This window comes from Semicossyphus pulcher, unplaced genomic scaffold, assembly GCF_022749685.1.
Source record: "Semicossyphus pulcher isolate SPU_LCO1_2020_fin unplaced genomic scaffold, fSemPul1.0.p SCAF_11, whole genome shotgun sequence".
Taxonomy (NCBI): domain Eukaryota; kingdom Metazoa; phylum Chordata; class Actinopteri; order Labriformes; family Labridae; genus Semicossyphus; species Semicossyphus pulcher.
The window spans coordinates 13858416-13877939 of NW_027211615.1; the positions used below are offsets into that span (position 1 = coordinate 13858416).

A 19524-nucleotide genomic window follows, 5' to 3' on the forward strand; every position below is an offset into this window, starting at 1 on the left:
ATGGCCCATTAGAAATTGGCAGCTAGCTGTTTGTTTTCATTAGGACACATCAGAGAGATAATTTACCTAAATTATTCTGTTATTTTTTTAAATGGATAATTATGTCAGTCATTATATCAACATCTGTATTTTAGTCCAGTTTAAAAAGTCTGTTTTGAATTAAATTGTCCATTTATATTTTAATGCTCCTACACTTTTACTTTGAAATAACTGAGTGTAAAGTTTTGATTATGACAGGGCTTTTAAGTACGCAAACTAATAACAGCTAAAATCCTTTTATAGTTTATGTCATATAATTGTTTTTTCTATGTGCGTCATCCCTGACAAACGCAGAAAAGCGACAAATAATTTTAGCTATTGGTTAACAAATTATGTTTATCTTCAAAATAAAGCCTTTGCAGTAATGTTTTATATTGTTTCTATCTTGACCATGGCTTCAATAGTTCCAGCTACGTAAAGAGTCTCCACTAGAAAAGTAATTCACAGAATGATGACAGAATTTGACTGAATGCTTCCAACAAAAGGGCTCGTCCAATAAGGCCTAGAAAAAGTTGAATGTCTGAATAATCTACAGTATTAAATTAACTTTGTTAGAGTGGAAGGGTTGAAATATTGGCATCGAGTGTTTGATTTTGCACACTTCTAGACAGATGATTTTGTTTTTGTTTCTTGCTCTCTGAAGAAGCTGATCCAGATCAAAGGCAAATTAGATGCACAATTCAGTCAAATGTACCTGCTGGTGTCAAGTTGCAAGAACAGGCGTAGCGCAAACCAATTGAAGCCATATGGCTGCTTTGCATATTAGTATTTAGTCTGTTTACAAGCAGGGCTTGTAAAAGCTTGCTAATCTACCCCCCCTCTCAAATCTGAAATTGACATTCACGCTTAAAACAAAACTTCCTCTCTCAGTTTCTTCTGCAAGTTCTAGGATCACGTGTTTTGTTTCCACTGTGACATTAAACCCCCATGTGAGCACAACAAGGACAACAAGGACTGAGTGTGAGTGTTGACCATGAGGTAAGTATTGAGGTAAGAGCTCTTAAATTAATCTACAACTGTAATTACCACAGTGCTAGTCTGACTTGCCTGCTGTCAGTCACTAATTGAGGAACAGAAAATGAAAGTTCTTTTTTTGGGGGGGGGGGGCTTTTGCCTTTATTTATAGGATAGCCCAAGAGAGACAGGAAATGTTGGGAGTAGAGAGTGGGGGATGACATGCACAAAATGATCGGCAGACCGAGAGTCGAACCTGCCATCAGTGCACCGTGGACTGTGGCCTCTTAGCTGATCCCCCCCCAAACTTGTTAAATTTACACAAATGAACAACAGCTAGTTGTGTTATTCTGCAACAATCACAACAACTGATAAACAGTGTTTGATTTGATATTTTTTCTGAGGTAGCACCTGTTAGGATAATCTTATTCGTCAGGCTGCTCGTCTGCAGGAGAGTAGCTGAGGTAAAATAGGGTTGCTCATATTACCATCTCCTGTGTGGTTACCACTGTTACCACCTGACGGAAACACATTGCACTGTTTGATATCGCACCTTGAGACAATTCATCAGCATCATCCTCAATAATCCTGACCTGCAGGTCTGCATAAGTATCCCTCACATGCATATTCATTTTGTTTCCTTTACAGGCCATTTCATTCAAATCTGACCAGTGTGCTGAAACAACTAGCCCGCATCTGGCCCTATTCTTCCTCTCCTCTCATCCTTTGATATGGACGCCAGCTCTCTTTTCTTCCTGCTCTTGTTCTGTTGTCATACCAGAAGATTATTTTTGGATGGGCAGAATGAGGCGATACCCTGTGTCTCAGCAGCGGACACAGCTGGCAGCGCCGAGGTGGGTGCAGCTGGTTGGTGTCAGAGTTCAAGTGTTCACGCTGGACAGAATCGGGTTGAGTGAAAAACTACAGCGGAAGCAGAGGGGAGGAGGGGAACCGAGGTCATTTAAGGTAAACCTGTCAGCGTGTAAAAAAAAATTTGGTTTGTGATTTAAACCCTCTTCCTGGTAAGTGTCTCTGTATTTTGCAAAAACTACAAAATTTGTCTGATACCTGTTTAAGAAATACAGGTGCTACTTTAGTCACATTGCTAGCATATAAGAACTTAGTCACATAACAGACTCAAGGAACTTGAAGATGCCTTCCTGGTTATCCAAAATCCTCACCTATGACAGCTCAGCAAACTGACTGCAACAAAGAGAGAGAGCCCAAAAAGAAAGTTGGACATTTTCTGAAACAGTTTATACTTGGCTAATAAAGTGATAAGAGAGCCAGTGTCACAAGTAAGTAACTAAGCCTGAAGGGTCACTTCTGCCTAATAGAAATCATTTCAACTGACTTAATCCTATTCGTTAAAGCTCCTGGGAGGAACGTTCTGTTTGTATTGATTTTGGCGCCCCCTGTGGACAAAGCTGTACCTCCTATCTATTTGCTGATATTGTCCTGTACATGCTAAAGCAGTGGCAAAAAATCTCATCTTATGTATCACTCACTTTAAATGTTTGCCCTGTAAAATGTCAACAAAGGCAGCGTGCAGTTAATCGCTTTGTCAGACACCTACCCCCCCGCTAGCAGTTTCAGGCTTTAAAAGTAACTATATAGAAATAATCAATCTTGTTGCTGATGGTCTGGTTTGCTTTTGTAGCTCATATAGAGTCATTAGAATTCATTTCAGTCTGTTTCATAACCAGCGAAAAACTCCTCACAGGAGCTTTAAGGAGCAGACGTGGTGTTTGAAAGCTCTAAAAAAAGTCATTACGTGGACTTCACTTGATTATTTTGTACAACTTGAATGAACACAAAACATGTTTTCCCATTGAAACAAAGTGAAATGTATCCAGGTAAATATAATCAGATTTTAAAGGTTTTTCAGCCAGTGCTGCGATTGTCTGCACAGTTAATATTTAATAAATGCATTATTATCATACACTAACCTGTAGAGAATGGCAGCTGTGCAGTCCTTGTCAAACTTCCTAATTAACCACTCAAGCTGTCGCTGATCCAGAGGTACATTAGCTGCCTGCATGCATAATAACATTTTCTTTAGTGTTCATTGATACAAAAGTGATGTTGCTTTATTTTCAGTTGTACTCATGAGCCTGACCTGTACAGCCTTCCTGAAGGCAGAGGTGGAGACAGTCATGGTTTCTTCCTCATCTAAAGCCTGGAAGAAGTCTATGACGCTCTCGTTTCGCTCTTCAAAGAATTTCTATTAAAGAAAACAGATGTTTTAAATTGAAAAACTGACACACATACAAAGATTTGTGATTTGTCATCATTCCTGACTGCTGACCAGAAAGGTCTGTAGGGCTGATAAGTTCCTGGTGACGGAGCTCATGACGCTGTACCGAACATCCAGAGCAGGACGGCTCTGACGGGCTTCTTCCAACAGCTCCACAAAGTCCTCGCGCACAAACACTGTCTGCACTCACACAGGCACACATTCAGGCAGATGTAATCATCGTGTATTTACAGGCAAGATTTCTATTTATTCTCAAGTTCGTATGCTGCACTTACAGAAATATCGAGCTCCTCCACGGCTGATTTCATGTTGTTTTTGATGGTTTTGAGGAGCGTCACAGCTCCAGTGTTTGTCAGGAGGTTGTGGGAGAGCTGAAGATATGAAACACACATTAAACCTTTCATATATCAAGAGTGCACAACCTTTAAAATCACCGTGGTGATGATGATGACCAAATTCAACTTAGAATACCGGCTTTTTGGCCGCCCACCTTGAGGACCTTGAGGGTCTCGTTGGTGGCGAGGCCCTGGCAGAGCAGCGTCACAACCTGATCGTCTATCAAGTTACCGCTGAGGTCCAGCAGCTTCAGCGTGCGGTTTTGTTTCAGCGCCTGACCCAGAGACTCTGCCTTGATGTGGCCGAAACAGTTCCATGATAGCTGGAGCTGCTTCAGAGTCGAGTTCTCCTGAGGAAGGAGGAAGGTGAGGGAGGTCAGCTATGATGGGAGACAGAGCGGTAAATATACACTGAAGAATTGTGCTTATGTTTGTCACCTTCAGGCCAGCGCTCAAAGCCACTACTCCAGCCTTACAGATGTGATTCCAGCTCAGATTTAGGACTTCAATACCTACATTTGTGGCTTTAAGAAAGAGGGACACATTTTTTACAATAATTCGGTAAACTTTAAGACACAAATGAAACATCTTGAAATTCACTTTTGCTAAGAATACAGTATATACACTATTCACCTGCGTTATTTTTGACAGCGATCCATATCTGGTAAAAATCTAAAGTTTGCAGCCTGCAGCTCTTTGCCTCTCCACAGCTCTTTATTGCTACAGAGTAACACTTATTATCTTTTTAAGTGTGACGTTTCTTATTTAAATCTCTAATTTATCTTTAAGAATAAGAATTCAGTTGGACTTTAACTTGTGTAATATCTGTATGAGTTTGTTTTGTGTTAGCTCCAAATTCAGTCTGAACTAAACCACTGTACCCAACATACGACCCAGATGTTCTCCTCCTGCGACGCTGATCTTGTTGTGACTGAGGTCCAGCTCCATCACCATATAGTCACCCTGAGACGAGAGGAAATGTTGGATCGAAGCTCAATGCAAGTTTAGATGTGACAGTTCCTTCTTAGGATATGTTCATGCAAAATGTTTAGAGGCTCAAATACTCATTTGCCACCTGGGTTCATCTGTCAATTCTTTGTACTAACCTTTAAGGCATCAGCAAAGTATTTAGCAGCAGAGTCATCAAATTGATTTCCTGAGAAGAAGGTTTTTATTTTAATAAATCCAAAAAAGAGCATTTTTGTCAAAATATCAAAATACAATATATCTTGCAGGGGGAAAGACGTAGATGATCACCTGATAGTTTGATGTATTTGATGTAGTAATTGTCTGAGATCATGTTGGAGATGATTTCTGCTCCTTTCAGGTGCAGCTGGTTGTTGGAAAGATTCTGAAGTAAAGACATGCGGTCATTTTTATTTGAAAAAACAAGTGTATTCTAAAAAACATTAATAATTAATCCTCTTGCAGGTCGATGTTGATTTGAATACTCACGAGGCTCTGGATGGTGACGTTTCTTGCAAGCATCTCCATCAGATAGTGTGCGCCCTCTGTCTGAAGGGCGTTGTCCTCCAGCTCAAGGTTGATAACAGCATCGTCTGTCTAAAACACAAAAAAGACAATGCATTTTGATCATTAATTTTTCACTTTTAATTTCATTTATGTGAATATCTACATTATCTACATACTTGCAGAACTGTGGCCAGAGCTTTGGCCCCCTGAGGTCCCAAACCATAGTGGTTCAGGTTGAGATCTGCCTCTTTCAGGTGGAGGAAGGAGGAAACAGGAATGGCCCCTGTCCGCCGACAGGCCTGCAGGTACCGCTCTGCACGGCGCAAACTCTGTCCCTCATCGGTGGCAACTGAAAGCAAGTGGGACAAAAGAGAAGAAAAGGAGGACATGAGGATTTCAAAGACTAGGCATTAATTATTACTAAACAGTATAGTCACTTTAACTTACTGTCTGTTTCTAGATCAGTGTCCCACTCATCACCACTGTCCTCCTTTTGACCCTCGGTTGTCTCCTGCATCTGATCCTGGCTTCCCATTGACAGGACTGGCTGATCACATGGCTGCTGCTCTTTCTCTTGCTGTTCGTCATTGGACTGAAGAACTACACTGTCCTCATCACACTGATCCATCACACCACAAGAACCCGAGAGCCTCACCTTGATCTGCACTACAAAGCCCAGAGAGAAGAGAGGTGAGGTTTGCTGTAGCAGAATTAGTGCAGAAATGCAGAATGAAGCTTTTTTTCATGACCATTAGCTTAATATACAACTTAAGTCAAAAGGTTCACTATCCAGGTACTAGCAGGTCTTTCTTGATCCTTATCAAAGTTGTGCAACTGTGGATAGTAACTAAGCATATTTACTTAAACACTACCTAAATTCAAGTACAATAATACATTCTTAAACTCTACACAACCTTTCAAATATGCGTTTTACTCACTGCATATTTGAAACCTTTGGTTACAAGTTACTTTGCAGACTCCGATACATAATATAAAATATTGTGAAAAACAAAACTTGATTCCTTAGTTAAATTCACAATACACCCTGGTGTATACAGTGCACAAAGTGTCCCCACATTTAGAAGCTGTAACAATGAAATAATGCAATGCATCAGTAATCATTATGAAATAATACCATACATTCTTTTGGAATCTAATATTCTGGATAATGAGAATTTTAATTTATTTATTTTTACTTTTCTTTACTGTACTTTTTACTTTAAAGCGCTAATAGCCTACTTTTGTACTTTTATTAAGCTAAGTACGTTTCGTACGCAGACCTTTACATAGGTTTTACTTCATTATCTCTACACTGAGGTACAGTATATCTGCGTTTGCTTAGTTAGGGAGTACTATCATCACCACCGTTTTTTTAATGTTACAATTAGACGAGAAAGTGCTGTTTTTAGCTAGCTTTAACTCCTTAATTTTTTCTCGACAGGTTTTTTTTTTCCAAGCACGCGACGGTTAGAACCGCGCACCAACGTCTGCAAGAGGGAAATCTTTACATTTGACCAAAATAAAACAAATTTGTATCAATATTTAAAACAAAATGCACTTATTTGTTCAATAGTCGTGTAAAATTCCCTTTATTGTTAGTTGTAGAGAAAATAGTGGCTTGCCTAAACAGGTTTTGTCATTTCTGAAGTGTAGGTTAACTTGTTGAAGTGTAGGTTAACGGTTTTAAATCAACGTTTACCCGCAGAAACCAACCGTTGATGCTGACGAATTTAAATACTCGAAGAAAAAGGCCGGTTAATTAAGGTCAACAAATGTAATTATGCAAAAAGAAATAACTGATGTGCAAAAATAATCGCTACGTACGTTTGTCTATAAAGCTACTTACCAGATATCAATCGTTATTAGGTGGAAAATATAATCTCTGGAAGTCTAATCGAGTCCGTGGAGCGACTGCTCATCATGCAGTTCATAAAACAATCCGCTAGATGGAGCTGTTGACCGCAAATTGAGCCTGAGCATACCGTTATATAAAATATCTACTGCACAGCACAGTAGACGCAATACCTCAGTAAACTTTATTTTGTCTATTAAACATGTTAACTCGGCTCTACTGTGAGTAGAGATGAACAGTGTAAAGTAGTAGTAAGTTGTAGAATTACTGTTTATGTGTTATATAGTTCACCCCTGTAGTTGTCTGATTAAGAGAAGAAGAAGTCTTGTACTTCTCACCTTAACCACAAAGGGCTCATTTAACATTTTATGCTCATGCAAGCAAGTTTATGTCTGAGCAGCACATTGATCAAGGTCATCATATTAATTGAATATGACAATTAAAAATATATAATTGTAGCTGTCATAAGGAGGGTATTTCTTTTTGTAGGACATGACTCGTATCTATGGTGACCTTTTTTCTGCTGTCAAAATATAATGTCAATCACTGTTGTCAAAATAGTCAAGTTCCTTAAGACAGCAGTTCCTTAAAACTTGACTGCTCTTGTAATTACATAACAATAACAATAATTATATAATAAAAGAAACTGATGACAATGCCAGTAAGTGTTCTTTAAAGCTCTTATGTAAAAAATAAAGACTTGCTGGGGGCTTAAAATAGTCAAATAACTCAATTCAACTACATTTCAGTTTTACAGTGATAGAAGTCCGCTTTTAAGTAAGTAATAAAATCTTTGGATATATTGGTATGTGGCAAAGGCTGGTCTCTGTCAGCAGCTTTCTGTTCAGTCTGCAGATGGGGGATATTTATCCTGCTGGGTCCTGAACAAAGAAAGCTGCAAGCATAAATGACAGAGTTCTGTAAATGAAAGTAAAACCCTGACTTTGGCAGTGAGCCAACTCAAGAAATCCTGATTGCACAATGTTTTTCACTTGGTAGTTTTGCTATCATGACTGGGAGGAACAAATACAAGGACTGTAATTTCACTGAAGAAAACCTGAGATACAGCATGCCTGATGTAAAAAGTAAAAAACATATTCTTTGTAGTTAGAAAATAAATTTTAATCTATTCAGAGTACCAGAGTCATACATAGCAGATACAGGTCCAGATCAGACATTGAAATACTGCTCAGCTGAAAAGATTTCCTTTTTGTTTTCACAGCTGTTTGACAGCGCAAACATGACGGACACAGACTGAAAAGATCGAAAAGACAAATCACATCAAGTGATTAACAGGCATTTCATATATGTTTATGTATACAAAGCAGTATAAAACAGGTACAATAATGGACAGACAACAAGTCCAAATAACAACGGTGTAAACATTTTGTGTATATGTGCTTTTCATGACGCCAGCGTCACCACAAATCGGATCAACCGGTATCTGCCACATTCGAGGCAGCGTATACAAATATTACAAAAACAAAAAAACTCTACTTCGTCTGGTGTACTTGTATTGAGTATTGAATACTAAAAAGTCTACACCTGTATATTTCGGCTAGCATACAAAAGAAAACTGCAGATCACTAAGCCTCTGTGGGCCTCTGCATCGTAACAATGCCACACAATCTACGCAGGGCTTTTGTAACAGAGCACCATATTGATATTAGTGTGTTTCCTCACTGTTGTTTCCATTCGTACTCTACCGTTTCCATTGGTCCCTTTTTGTAGAGATGGTTGAAGTAACAGCTAGGCACAGCGGGTGTCAACAACAACACTTAATGCAGAGATGAACCTGGTTATTTCCAGTCTTCCAATGGACAGAGCCAGCTCATGTAGCAGTTCAAAGAAGCCCTTAAACCTCTGGTCTGTGGGCAGAGTCTCCAAAAGTCCTCAGCTTGGAGCTCAAGTGCTTTTTTAGAAATGTATTGCCAGTCACTGTTTCATAAAAAAAATGGCTGCCACAGTGGTGCTAGTTTGGGATTCGGGGTTGGGGGGCATTCACATCCCTGGACTCCTGGTTTCACTTTTTGTCGGCGGACAGCTGCTCAAGCAAGGGGTTGGCCTCGCTGTCGGGGGTTTTGACGCTGTCGGTCCTCACGATGCAGGTGGGCCGGTGCAGGTTGAGCATCACCATTAGCTGCTGCCTCTCCACGCGGAGCTCCTCGATCTGGGCCTTCAGCTCCGAGTTCACCATCTCCAGACGCTCCGATTCCTGTGACAGAGATGTTAAATTATTAGATACTATTGAAATATTTAAAGTTATAAATCTGATATAACCTCAGAAAAAGAATGAGAGAGCCATTTCTATATTTGTGTAGGCACATTAATCCTAATACTTTCAACTAGGCTTGATTTAGCCTGATCGTGTTAGCTCTGAGTTGAGCTGAATGCCTCGAACTAGACTGAGCTGTTCAGGTTAACTGAAGTCAGGGTGTTCTTGGCTACTGAGCTGCTTTGTTTCTGCAGTGTCATGAACTCACCCTTTGAAGGAAGTCAGTCCGTTCCTTCTTTTTGTTTCGGCATCGCGCTGCAGCTACCTTATTTTTCTCTCGTCTCCGTTTCCTCCTTTCCTCGTCTTCATCCATCTGCAAACACAACGGTTTATTAGTATGAGGAACAGGGGTTATATGACTGCATTTTATAAGAAGAAAAACTGACTACTACTTTTTTTAACAACAGAAAAGTAGATAAATCTACAACTGATAGTAGTGATCACATAGATAAAAAAACTGTAGTGCAATCTGTGCTGTACTTCTTGTTGTAAGCAGGAGAGGGGGCAAACAAGTCCGAGTCAAGTAAAAGTGTAGGCTTATATTATTTACATTTCAATCAGTTCTTTAATTCCTTATCCCATAAGATAAGAAAACTGTCACTACAAAAAAACAATGATCATGATGAACATTTGGTTTTTCCAGTCAATGAGAAAGAAACAAACCCTGCCTCGACAGAGCTTTTTAAAAAGTCCTGAATCTGATAACCTCTAACTCGTTGCACATCTTTCACACACCCTTCCACTGAACCATTTCCTCTTTTTTCCCCCCTTCTCTCTTCCTCCTCACCTCTGTCTTGATGGCCAGCGGCCTCTTCCCCAGCCTCCCCAGGAAGTGCAGCGGGGACAGCATGGCGCCCAGCTGGCGGAAGTCGGCCAGCTTGAGTTGATCCGTGAGCGTGGTGGCCGAGATGCCCGCCAGCGGGCCCAGGCTGGGCAGGGAGCCGGCCGCCAGCGAAGGGTCAGGTATCTGTCCCGGCATCATGTCCGACCCGGCCACCACCGCCCCTACAAGGGAGACAGAGAAGAGGAAGAGACACACGGTCAGCACAAAATAAGACTCGCTGACAATAATACCTTTATAGTCCAAATGGCAGAACATTACTATTCTTATTTAAGTAGCTCAAAATAACAAGTAAAGCACATTATATTCTGTAATAACACAGTTTAAACAGCCTGGTTCCATTACTTCTTTGTGCCTAACTCTGATTAGATCTGTTTTGTAAGTTTCTTTATATTCTTATAGTCTGTGGTGGTTACATGCACACCCATCTACCATCATCATATTGCAGCCATCAGACCCTATCTTCTATCTTCATCATGATCTTATAGTTTTGGCATTCAATCCACAAGAAGACACATTTTCTGCCTTCTATCTTGTCATCAAACATCTTTCTAAATACACCCTGCTGTTTCCAAGAATGCATTCAAACGTTGACAGCTTTCACAGCTGTGTTATCTTTTTAGTCAGCAGCCGGTAAAAAAACAAACTTCTCACTGACAGCAGCTACATACTCATCTCTGTAGTTTCACATGCAAATAGAAGCCACAAAACTCTCCAGTATGATCACATAAACAAGAGCTATCTTCTGCACTCATGTTTCCAATCATTTACCGAGTGGTTTTCATCTTCAGTGTTCCTTTGGTTTTTTTTGTCAAAGAGGATTCACTGGATATGAAAAGCATTCATGTCAACACTCGTACATTCCGCCGCCACCCTCTTTCAACAATTGGGGATAGTTTGGAGGGGTTGACCACAGCGCTTTTTAATGCAATCACGGAGGAATGAGGGACTGAGAGGAGGAAAAAGGAGAACTTGTGCAGGCCTAAAGGAAGTGGCTGCAGAATTAAGACTGCTTTCTAATTACTGTTAGACCGAGAGCTGGAAAACTTCTGATGGCCAAATAAAAAACAAATGTTACAGATGGGAAGAGTGAAACATGAGCCGACCGTACCCTGCCCATCCCTGCAGAGGGAGAGTGAGACCAGTGGGTTTTAGAGAAGCGGTTCCTCTTTCTGTTCAGTGTTTACAGAGAAAAATAAATACAGTGAACTGTCAAGCGGTAAGTAATCGGCAAACGTTCAGCTGACATTTCATAATGTCTGCTAAAGAGTTGAAACAGAATCACAGGGTGCATGACTGATACGACGCAACAAATGATACCTCAATCACTTTGGTGCTATCAGCCAGCAAAATGAAGCTATGAGGACTTTTTAAAGATTGCTCATATCAGCGAGGCTCCTACATTAACAGCTTCATTCACATCTCCCTCTCAAACCTCTGCAGGTCGGGCACAAAGCGAACAAAGCCCCTCTCATATGGATCCAACAAAGACGAGTATTGTGGGGTGCTGCGGAAACAGCTGACGCTGCTGGTGGGTGACGAGCTGACAGGCCGACTGCATTGTAAGTTAAACCAAGTTTTTCTTTCTTTGCTGAAGGGCTGAAAGACACGCTCTATTACAAAGGCCGTAAAGGAGGTAATAAAAAAACAAGGTTATGTAACTCTATTCTAACGTACTCCACCCTGCTCATGGGCTGGTCCCTGACTGTTTTTACAGTTGGACTTGGAGTTTACCATCGAGCACGCTGGAAACCAAACTCACTTTTAGGAAGAGGAAATCAATTCAGAAGTGCAGTAAGACTCTGAGAGATATATTTCATATAAAACTTAAATCCACTTTTTCTACTGTTTCTTCCAGCTTGTCATTTTAAAAATCAATACAACAGTCGAGCAAAACTGAAGCAGTCTAACAACCACAATCTTGGGTGGGAGATCGCTGCATATAGCCTCTACAATTTCCAATAATAATCACCTATAACATTTGGGATTACAGCACATCCACTGTCAAGTCTGTCAGCCAATCTCCACCTACACTCGACCTGTTTCTTACCACCTTCGGTCTGCAGGATTTAGTCTCTCCAAGGACAAGTTGCTGTGTGGAGCCAGTGTCCAATGAGGCATTTTATTATTTAAATCCTGACAGCCCCCTCCCTCCCTCTCTCTCACTCTCACCCCCTCACACCCTCTGTATGTATACTCCCATTTACACTGCACTTGGCAGCCGCCTGTTGTTTTTGCTGGAGAGGAAAAGAACAAGACAGCCCTGGTAAAAATCTCTCTCTGACAAAATTCCCTCCCTCTCTCTCAGAGTCCCGGGAGAGGTGGAGGAATGAAAGGTGCCAAAGCCCTCTCTCTCTCTCTCTGTCTCTCTGCAGAGAGGCTGTCTAAGAACAAGACAAACCATATGGTGGGCTGCTAATCCAGGAGTGAATGAGAGAGCGCTTTTTAAAATAGCCAGACAATAGTAGAAGTGCTGGAGTGAAGTGACTCACACACTGGATTTGCTATAAGCACTCTTAATCTTTGTAAACGTACAAAATCAAATCGACACGTGATTCAAGTTAAAGTCTGCTTCTCCCTGCATATGAAAAACCATGACATGTGTGACATAAAGTGTAACTGTGCTGGAATTCAAAAGATGCGATCCAAGCTACACCCTGCGCCGAGAGAGCGGCCACAGGAACTGAAGCGCCCGTTAGGAATGACTGAGTAAATCAGGTTCAGAGCCAAAATGGAGTCCAGTTTCAACTTGGCCAGACACTCAGGACCAGTGTACAGACTCAGATTAGGCTCCCTTCTGGACAAACATGATTTTTTTTAATGGAAATTGACACTAAAAAAATAAGTCAATCTGGGAATAATCATATTTCACGTCTATTAGTCTGGCCTATTAAGCACATTGTAATGCAAGCCTGTTCAGTCAGACGTCTAGCGAGGAAAGCCCCCATTCCTCGCTATGGCTTGTTGAAACATGCCGCTGAGGCTAGACTTTGCCGCACACACACAGAGACATATAATACACTTTGAGTACATAAACATACATAAACCTCACATTTGTCTGCATGACATCAGATCACACGAATGAAAACACCACCAGAGGTAGTTTTGCCTGCGGCCTCCAAAACAAAAGGTGATCCATCGTCTGAAGCGAGATGCCTATCAATTATCACGCATAAAGGTGACTCACAGGCAATTTATAGTGCTGCTGTAAACTCAAACACATAACAGACGTTTGTGTGACTTTTAAGTTGAGAAGAAAGTTTATTTTAATCTGTACTGTCGCTTTCAACCTGCCACACAAGTGTCTTAAAATCCCCCTCGTAAATTTAACACGAGACATGAAAGCCTGAAGGAGTCTCATCTGTACGGCGCGGGGAAAGTTTGCTGATGCGCCGCACTCGCGCTGCGTAATTACACCCAAAAGCATGAGTCAAAGTGATTTTTGCATTTTTCAAAAGAGGGGTATTTTTCTCTTCTTTTTTTTCTGTCAGCAGCAGACTGCAGCCGAGGATTAGTGGTCAGCGTTTGATGATGCAACGCCGTCACTGTGCTTTTGCAGTGGAGCAGAAAAGCCAGTGCCACAGCCTTTTTAGGCCCACGCTAGCCCCCAGACAAAGACACCCACACAGCCTCGGCTCGGCTGCCTCTCAGGGCTAACTGAGAGGAGACATGCTGAAGCCAAGGGCGGGGAGCGGAAATGTCATGTATTAGTTATGAAATATAGGACCGTACCCGATGCAGGTCTCTGGCTTCTGCCCAAAACTAATCTTACAGCAGATAGCTGGAGGTGTGTGTGAAGAGTGTGAGGGCTCCTACACATGCACTGTGTCCTATATATATTTACAATCTGCTGGTTTCTTCGCGCACACACTCTATCTGTCTTCAGCTCGACCAAATGTGTCCATTTCCTGAGTCATTCCTGAGCGCAATTAGCGGAGCTGAGGAATTCAGACCCTTACCGAACGCCAGCAGCACGACTGGAGGCCCTATTATCCTCGTCCCCTATAGAGACGCTGAAAAGAGGGGGTTACAGGGGGCTTTCAAAGGCCACTCATTACCTTTATATACTAACCGCTAACCTCTACCAGCCTGGTCATTTTGAAGGCATGAGTCAAAGGTAATTGCTTTCTAATTTATCTATGCCTGAGACACAACGTTGCATTATTGTGCTGCCAGACGGCTCAGTTTTAAATCACCGGATCACGGCGTGCAAACTTTCCAAGCACACTTTATTAACATCTAATTCTGGACTTATAAAGCACTACACAGCAGCGTCTTGCAAAACTCGTACACACAGCTCCTACAGCTCACGGGTGCTGGAAATGAACAATGAGTGAAAAAAAAGGATCAGGCCAAGGCACGCTCTCTCAATCTGTGGCCAAGGTCTCAGCGATCATCATTACCGTCTGCCCTCCGTCAGGCTTGTGTGTTGAGTTACAGCCTTTCGCAATCCTCCCGAGGAAAAACCAGGGAATTTGGCAGCGGCTTTTCCTCGAGGACAAGACAGTCCAAATATACAGTACACACGTTCCTGCAAGCCTTCATTATGGCTTCATTGGAAGGACAAGACACACAGGCGCGAGGATGGGAGGGAAGCTGTAATGATGGCTGTTGTTCTGATTATGCTGTGGTCATCTCTGGCCATGAAACTCGATTATGACAACAGAAACTTTTTAGTTTAGCTTTCTGTTCTCGTTATGACGGCCTAGAGATTGACAAAAAGTCCTGTTATGAATGATCATCATTGTGATGAGACACGGCTGCAGCAGTGAGTAGGCCGGAGTACAGTGCACGCAGAGGTTATCTTTTCTTCATAATGAAATTACACAACAGAGCAGGAAGTTTGTCCACTGCGTTTTATTGTACACCCATGCCTAACAATAAAACTTTTTCCAGGAAAATGGAAACACAAAGCACCTGCAGATAAAGCTGGAGCACTGCGGCTGCCTCCATTCAAACATTACTGTGTGATCATTGGCTGGATTCCTGCTCGGCCTGCTTCATGCCATTCAAACAGGCACACATCTATATTCTGCACCTGGGTGGTCCTGCTTGACTTATTATAACGTTGCCATTTTTCTCCACATTGTAAGTCAGGATTAGACTTTGCATGGCTCTGAGCTTTGGCTTGGCTCAGACGTGGATTAAAGGAATCAAAATACAAAACGCAGACAAAAGCCATTTCAGATGTATGGAGTTCAGGTCTATGACAAATCCGAGCCGCGCTACGTGCAATCTCTGAATATAAGATGTTGGCCAATCCAGTCTAGAAATCAGATTTAATGATGCCTGTTGAAGCAATCACCATTATTGTGTAACGTGTGTTTGTCACTTTAACGCTGCCTCACACTTTGTCCTCTGATTTCCCCATCTGCCCGACGTCAGGCTGACGCTCGCTGTGATTAAACGAGCCCCCGTGTCTGCACTTATCTGTACATTCGATGCTTTTGTTGCTCTCGAAAGCTGTGGGCGAAAAGTCAACGATTCATTCAACATTTACTGACGCGACTGTTTTCTGTGCAAATAGAGAGAAGTGGCTTCGGGTCCAAAAGAAATTCAGGAAATCTGGAAATCATAACTATGTAACTCTGCCTTTTAAAAAGGAGCTTTAACTGGGATATTTTGTGAAAACAAAAACCCCACAGGCTTTAATGTCTCTTCTCTCAGTTACACCTTTGGACATTTGGGTGTTTGCTTCCACATCCAGCCTGTCCTGACACTGTTTTTACAGTCCATGTGGAAAGGCTTATGGGGACTACAATGTGAGACTGATAATGTGATACATGCAGCAGTGAATAGCTGCTCCCCCAGCATTAGTATTAGTATCACTGAGCTGTTGCATAGTTGGCTGGCTCGCCTGCAATGCGTCTGCTGTCTATTCAGTGTTCTGGGGTGCAGCTTGGCAATTCCAGCTCTCCAGAGACGCACTGGAAGGCATTTCTACTTAAAATAAACCCTGTGCGCCCACGTCCAGCCTCTCAGCCCCGTCGGCCCTGCGCTGCTTGTCGGCTCGCCAGCCCTTCCCCATTAATCCACTGCAGCGTTCCACTTATGCAGGAACCATCCTACCGATGTGCCCGGGCAGGCGCTGGGGCATTTAAACCCTCTGAAACCCACGCTCCATCACTTAGACACACACATACACAGATAAAAACACAAAGGAAACACATATATAAAAAGCACAAATAGTTTCCCCTGCATGGCATGTCGCTGTATGAGCAAGCACTGCAGCAGCTGAGGAGCGTGCAGTAGGAAAACACTGAACCCATGAACTTGCAAGTCATGAACACACACACATTCACATGATCCATCCACATTCATCATGTTTCCCATTCCTTGATTGGCCTTTAACTTTCAGGCCAACAGGGGCAGATAACTAAAGCTCATGTAACTGCGCGTGTTATAGAGTAAAGTGTAAATCTCTTCAAAGATCCTGATGTGGACAGGAGCATATTTCCTGACTCATCACAGAACAGGAAAACATAGCATTGTTGTGTCGATTCAAGGCAGGTATAGGTAGTAGTACACACACACGAAAAGATTTCCCTTGACCAGTGCAGAAACCATACACTTAAATACATACAGAGAACGTGCATTGTGCACACACTATGATGGGCCAAAGCAGAGATTACAAATATAAGCCTCACACACTCACATGCTGCCAAACTAGCTTCACACTTCATTAAGATCACTCATGTTTCAAGGTAAACTAGCAATGCCCAGAAAAGTTTATTTGGTGCAGCAGAAGGTGAGACTAAAGACAGCAACCTTACAGTTATTCTACCTCAAAGGTTTTAAATGCACAATACTCACTCAGAGAAAACCTGCCAGTCGTCTTCTGTCAATGATGCAACTGGGTTTGGACGCTGTGGAGACATGGTGAGATATGTATTACTACCAATCAAATGATCAATGATCAGTAGAAAGTAACCCAACTCATTGTTCATATGAAATGTGAACATTATGTTTCCTATTTATTAAATGTGAAAATATTCTTTTTTCTGTTTTATGTCAAGTGGAGTTTTTGCTGTGGAAAAAATTCCAGTTAATCAATTGTAAAATTATAATCAAGACACACTTAATGTTGCTTACAATGAACATCGTTTGCAGCTATAATTATTAATTGTCCATCAATGCCACTGTTATCTTGCAGTTACTGTGTAAATCTGGTAGTCTTACTTGTATCCTTCTGCTGCATGCAATGTGTCTGAGTTTAAAATACTAACAGTGAAAGTAGTTAACTTCAGAACGAGCAGGCCGATTCTACTGTGAACAAGCGGCATGTAAGTACAGCCGTCATAAATAATAATTTACGTGTTTCTTTAATGTTACATAAAACAAATCCCTGCAGACTCCGTGTAGTTTGGTGCAGTGGGCTCGCTTAGCTAACAGTTAGCCTCCACAGCGTGTGGCGGGTGTAGTGTTACATAACTGCATTCACAAGGCTAACCGACACTTCTCCTATTCAGCAACACTGAAATTAAAACTCCTGCGATGAAAATATCATCAGACCTACACAAGCTGGCGTGTAATTTAGCTCATGTTGTGTGTAAATAACAAGCTGTGAGGCGACAGTTGCTACAACAGTTGTAACAACAACGTAACGGTTGTGGTGGAGAGTAACGACAATAAACTTCTGCGATGAAAGCACGGAAAACTTTTAAAACTCAAACTTTTTCACAGCAGCAAAGTATTTTAAAAAAATCTCCTATTTTTAATGAACCGAGACAAATTCATCAAAAGCTTAAATAAAATGTGTTGAGTTGAGAGGAGGGTGAGAAAATTGCAAACAACATGCAAATAAGTAGCAAACTTGTAGCAACATTTACTCGCATAAAAACAAATAGAGGACAGCACATTAGCATAATAACGTTAGCCTGAAGGCTCGCCCGCAGACTTACCTGCTGTGCGTCCAAAAATCCGCAGTGATAATAATAATGTGACGGTGCGGGAGTTATGAGTCGGATGTAGGTTTTGGGACTAGCTGAGGTCGTTGCATCAGCCCCGTTTAAGTACTGCTCTTGTCTGTGAGAGCTCCGGAATGCGGAAGTGCTTTCCGTACGTAAGCATGGATGAAAATAATGTAAGAGGAGGGCAGTAGACACAGAGGTTTGTTTGCTCCACCCCTAGCAACCGGAAAACATACACAGACTGGAGGAGAGGAAAGTTTCAGCAGGAGGGACTGATAGAGAGGAAGACAACACACGCCTGCAGCCATAGACGACTCAATAAATATGTCTATAAACACATAGCTGCAGGTGTTTTATAATTTGACACAATGTGGGGGCGAGAAAGTTGAGCCATTGCCAACAATAAACGATAAAAATAAAACTTCAGAACCTATAATTGAGCAGCATTATAATGGAGGTCAAAGCCAAGCCTGAGAGTACAGGTGGGAAAAATGTATATACAGTTGAACGACTTCTCTTTATCTTTTTTGGCGTGTGACCCCTAAAACACGAATGTTTACTTGTGATCCCTCCACAAAAGTTTCTGCCCAAGAAAGAAGAAAATTTAGAGAAAACTCATAAAAACTGGCACCACAAAACCCTAAAATCATCTTAAAACCAAGACTCAGATTGATCTTGTGATCTCTTAGCAGCCCACAGGTTGGAAACCTCTCGTGCAGGGGATTCACACTACGATAACTTAAGTATGTGGCATAGAAGATCATTAACATATTTAAATGACTGTGAAACACAATAATAATTTAATATTCCATTAAGGCATTTACAAGGAACCCGTTTGTTGACGACCCATGATGGTTCCTGATATCTAATGACTCATTTAGGTAGTGAAGAACATCTTCCATCTGACAAAAGAAACTAATTTTAAACTGTTTTGTTCCAAATCAAACATTTAGGGTTGAAATGTTACAACATGTTAAGGAAAAGATCTTATTTTCCAATTCCTAGAGGAGTCATCACTTCCTCTTTTATCTGTAAAGTCAGACTGCTGAAACTGAGTACTTTGAATATTCTTGCAAAGACCCCTAAAGTGGCATTCAGATGTTATTCCCAGTGTGGCTTTTACACATGCTCAGAAGAATAAAACAAATACCCAGTGTTGATTTTCTCTGACTAATTCACAGAGAGCTGCTATCTTCTAATTTGAGGTAATAGAGGAAGTTTGATCCCTGCTCAATGTACTAAGAGTTGCAGGGTAATACAGCTTTAGCTGCTGTGAAACTCTTCCTTATAAAACTGAGACTTGATTCCAAACACATTCTCACTAGAATATCTAACAAAATCACATCCAAGTATCACTGATGGAGGTTCCAGAAAGTTCCAGAAAACTTCCTCAGGAAGTCTCTTTCTGCTGCTTCCCTCTTGTGTTTACAGTTGCAACTACATCCCACTGGACTGATCCCATAAAACTGAAACTTATCCAGTGAAGCAGAATATAAAAATAAAATGCTACTCTTAAAGGACTGAAATCAACACGCTATTTAAAAAGCTTCATGATCTAACTCTTGAATGAAATTTGTGCAGGAATAAT

General features: G+C 41.4%; 2 protein-coding genes across 3 annotated transcripts; both read right to left on the reverse strand.

Annotated features, from left to right (window-relative positions):
• Positions 1 to 1504: 1504 nt before the first annotated feature.
• Positions 1505 to 5686, reverse strand: LOC138585303 (leucine-rich repeat-containing protein 74A-like). The gene is made up of 13 exons (XM_069657589.1): positions 5506 to 5686; positions 5235 to 5407; positions 5041 to 5148; positions 4843 to 4936; positions 4692 to 4741; positions 4467 to 4548; positions 4024 to 4109; positions 3741 to 3935; positions 3526 to 3621; positions 3302 to 3430; positions 3113 to 3217; positions 2943 to 3028; positions 1505 to 1511 (listed from the first exon to the last, which is right to left on the reverse strand). The coding sequence occupies exons 1-13, from the start codon at positions 5684 to 5686 to the stop codon at positions 1505 to 1507; spliced, it is 1392 nt and encodes a 463-aa protein (XP_069513690.1).
• A 2327-nt stretch (positions 5687 to 8013) lies between these two features.
• LOC138612866 (jun dimerization protein 2-like) lies at positions 8014 to 18052 on the reverse strand. 2 transcript variants are annotated; one of them, XM_069686371.1, is made up of 5 exons: positions 17928 to 18052; positions 16840 to 16892; positions 9973 to 10190; positions 9394 to 9498; positions 8014 to 9125 (listed from the first exon to the last, which is right to left on the reverse strand). In XM_069686371.1, exons 3-5 carry the CDS (start codon positions 10165 to 10167, stop codon positions 8934 to 8936), a joined length of 492 nt encoding a protein of 163 aa, XP_069542472.1. In that variant the 5' UTR covers positions 10168 to 10190; positions 16840 to 16892; positions 17928 to 18052; the 3' UTR covers positions 8014 to 8933. The 2 variants fall into 2 exon arrangements, with proteins under 2 accessions (XP_069542472.1, XP_069542463.1); XM_069686362.1 differs by lacking the exons at positions 16840 to 16892; positions 17928 to 18052 and having other exon boundaries at positions 9973 to 16831.
• Positions 18053 to 19524: the final 1472 nt, after the last annotated feature.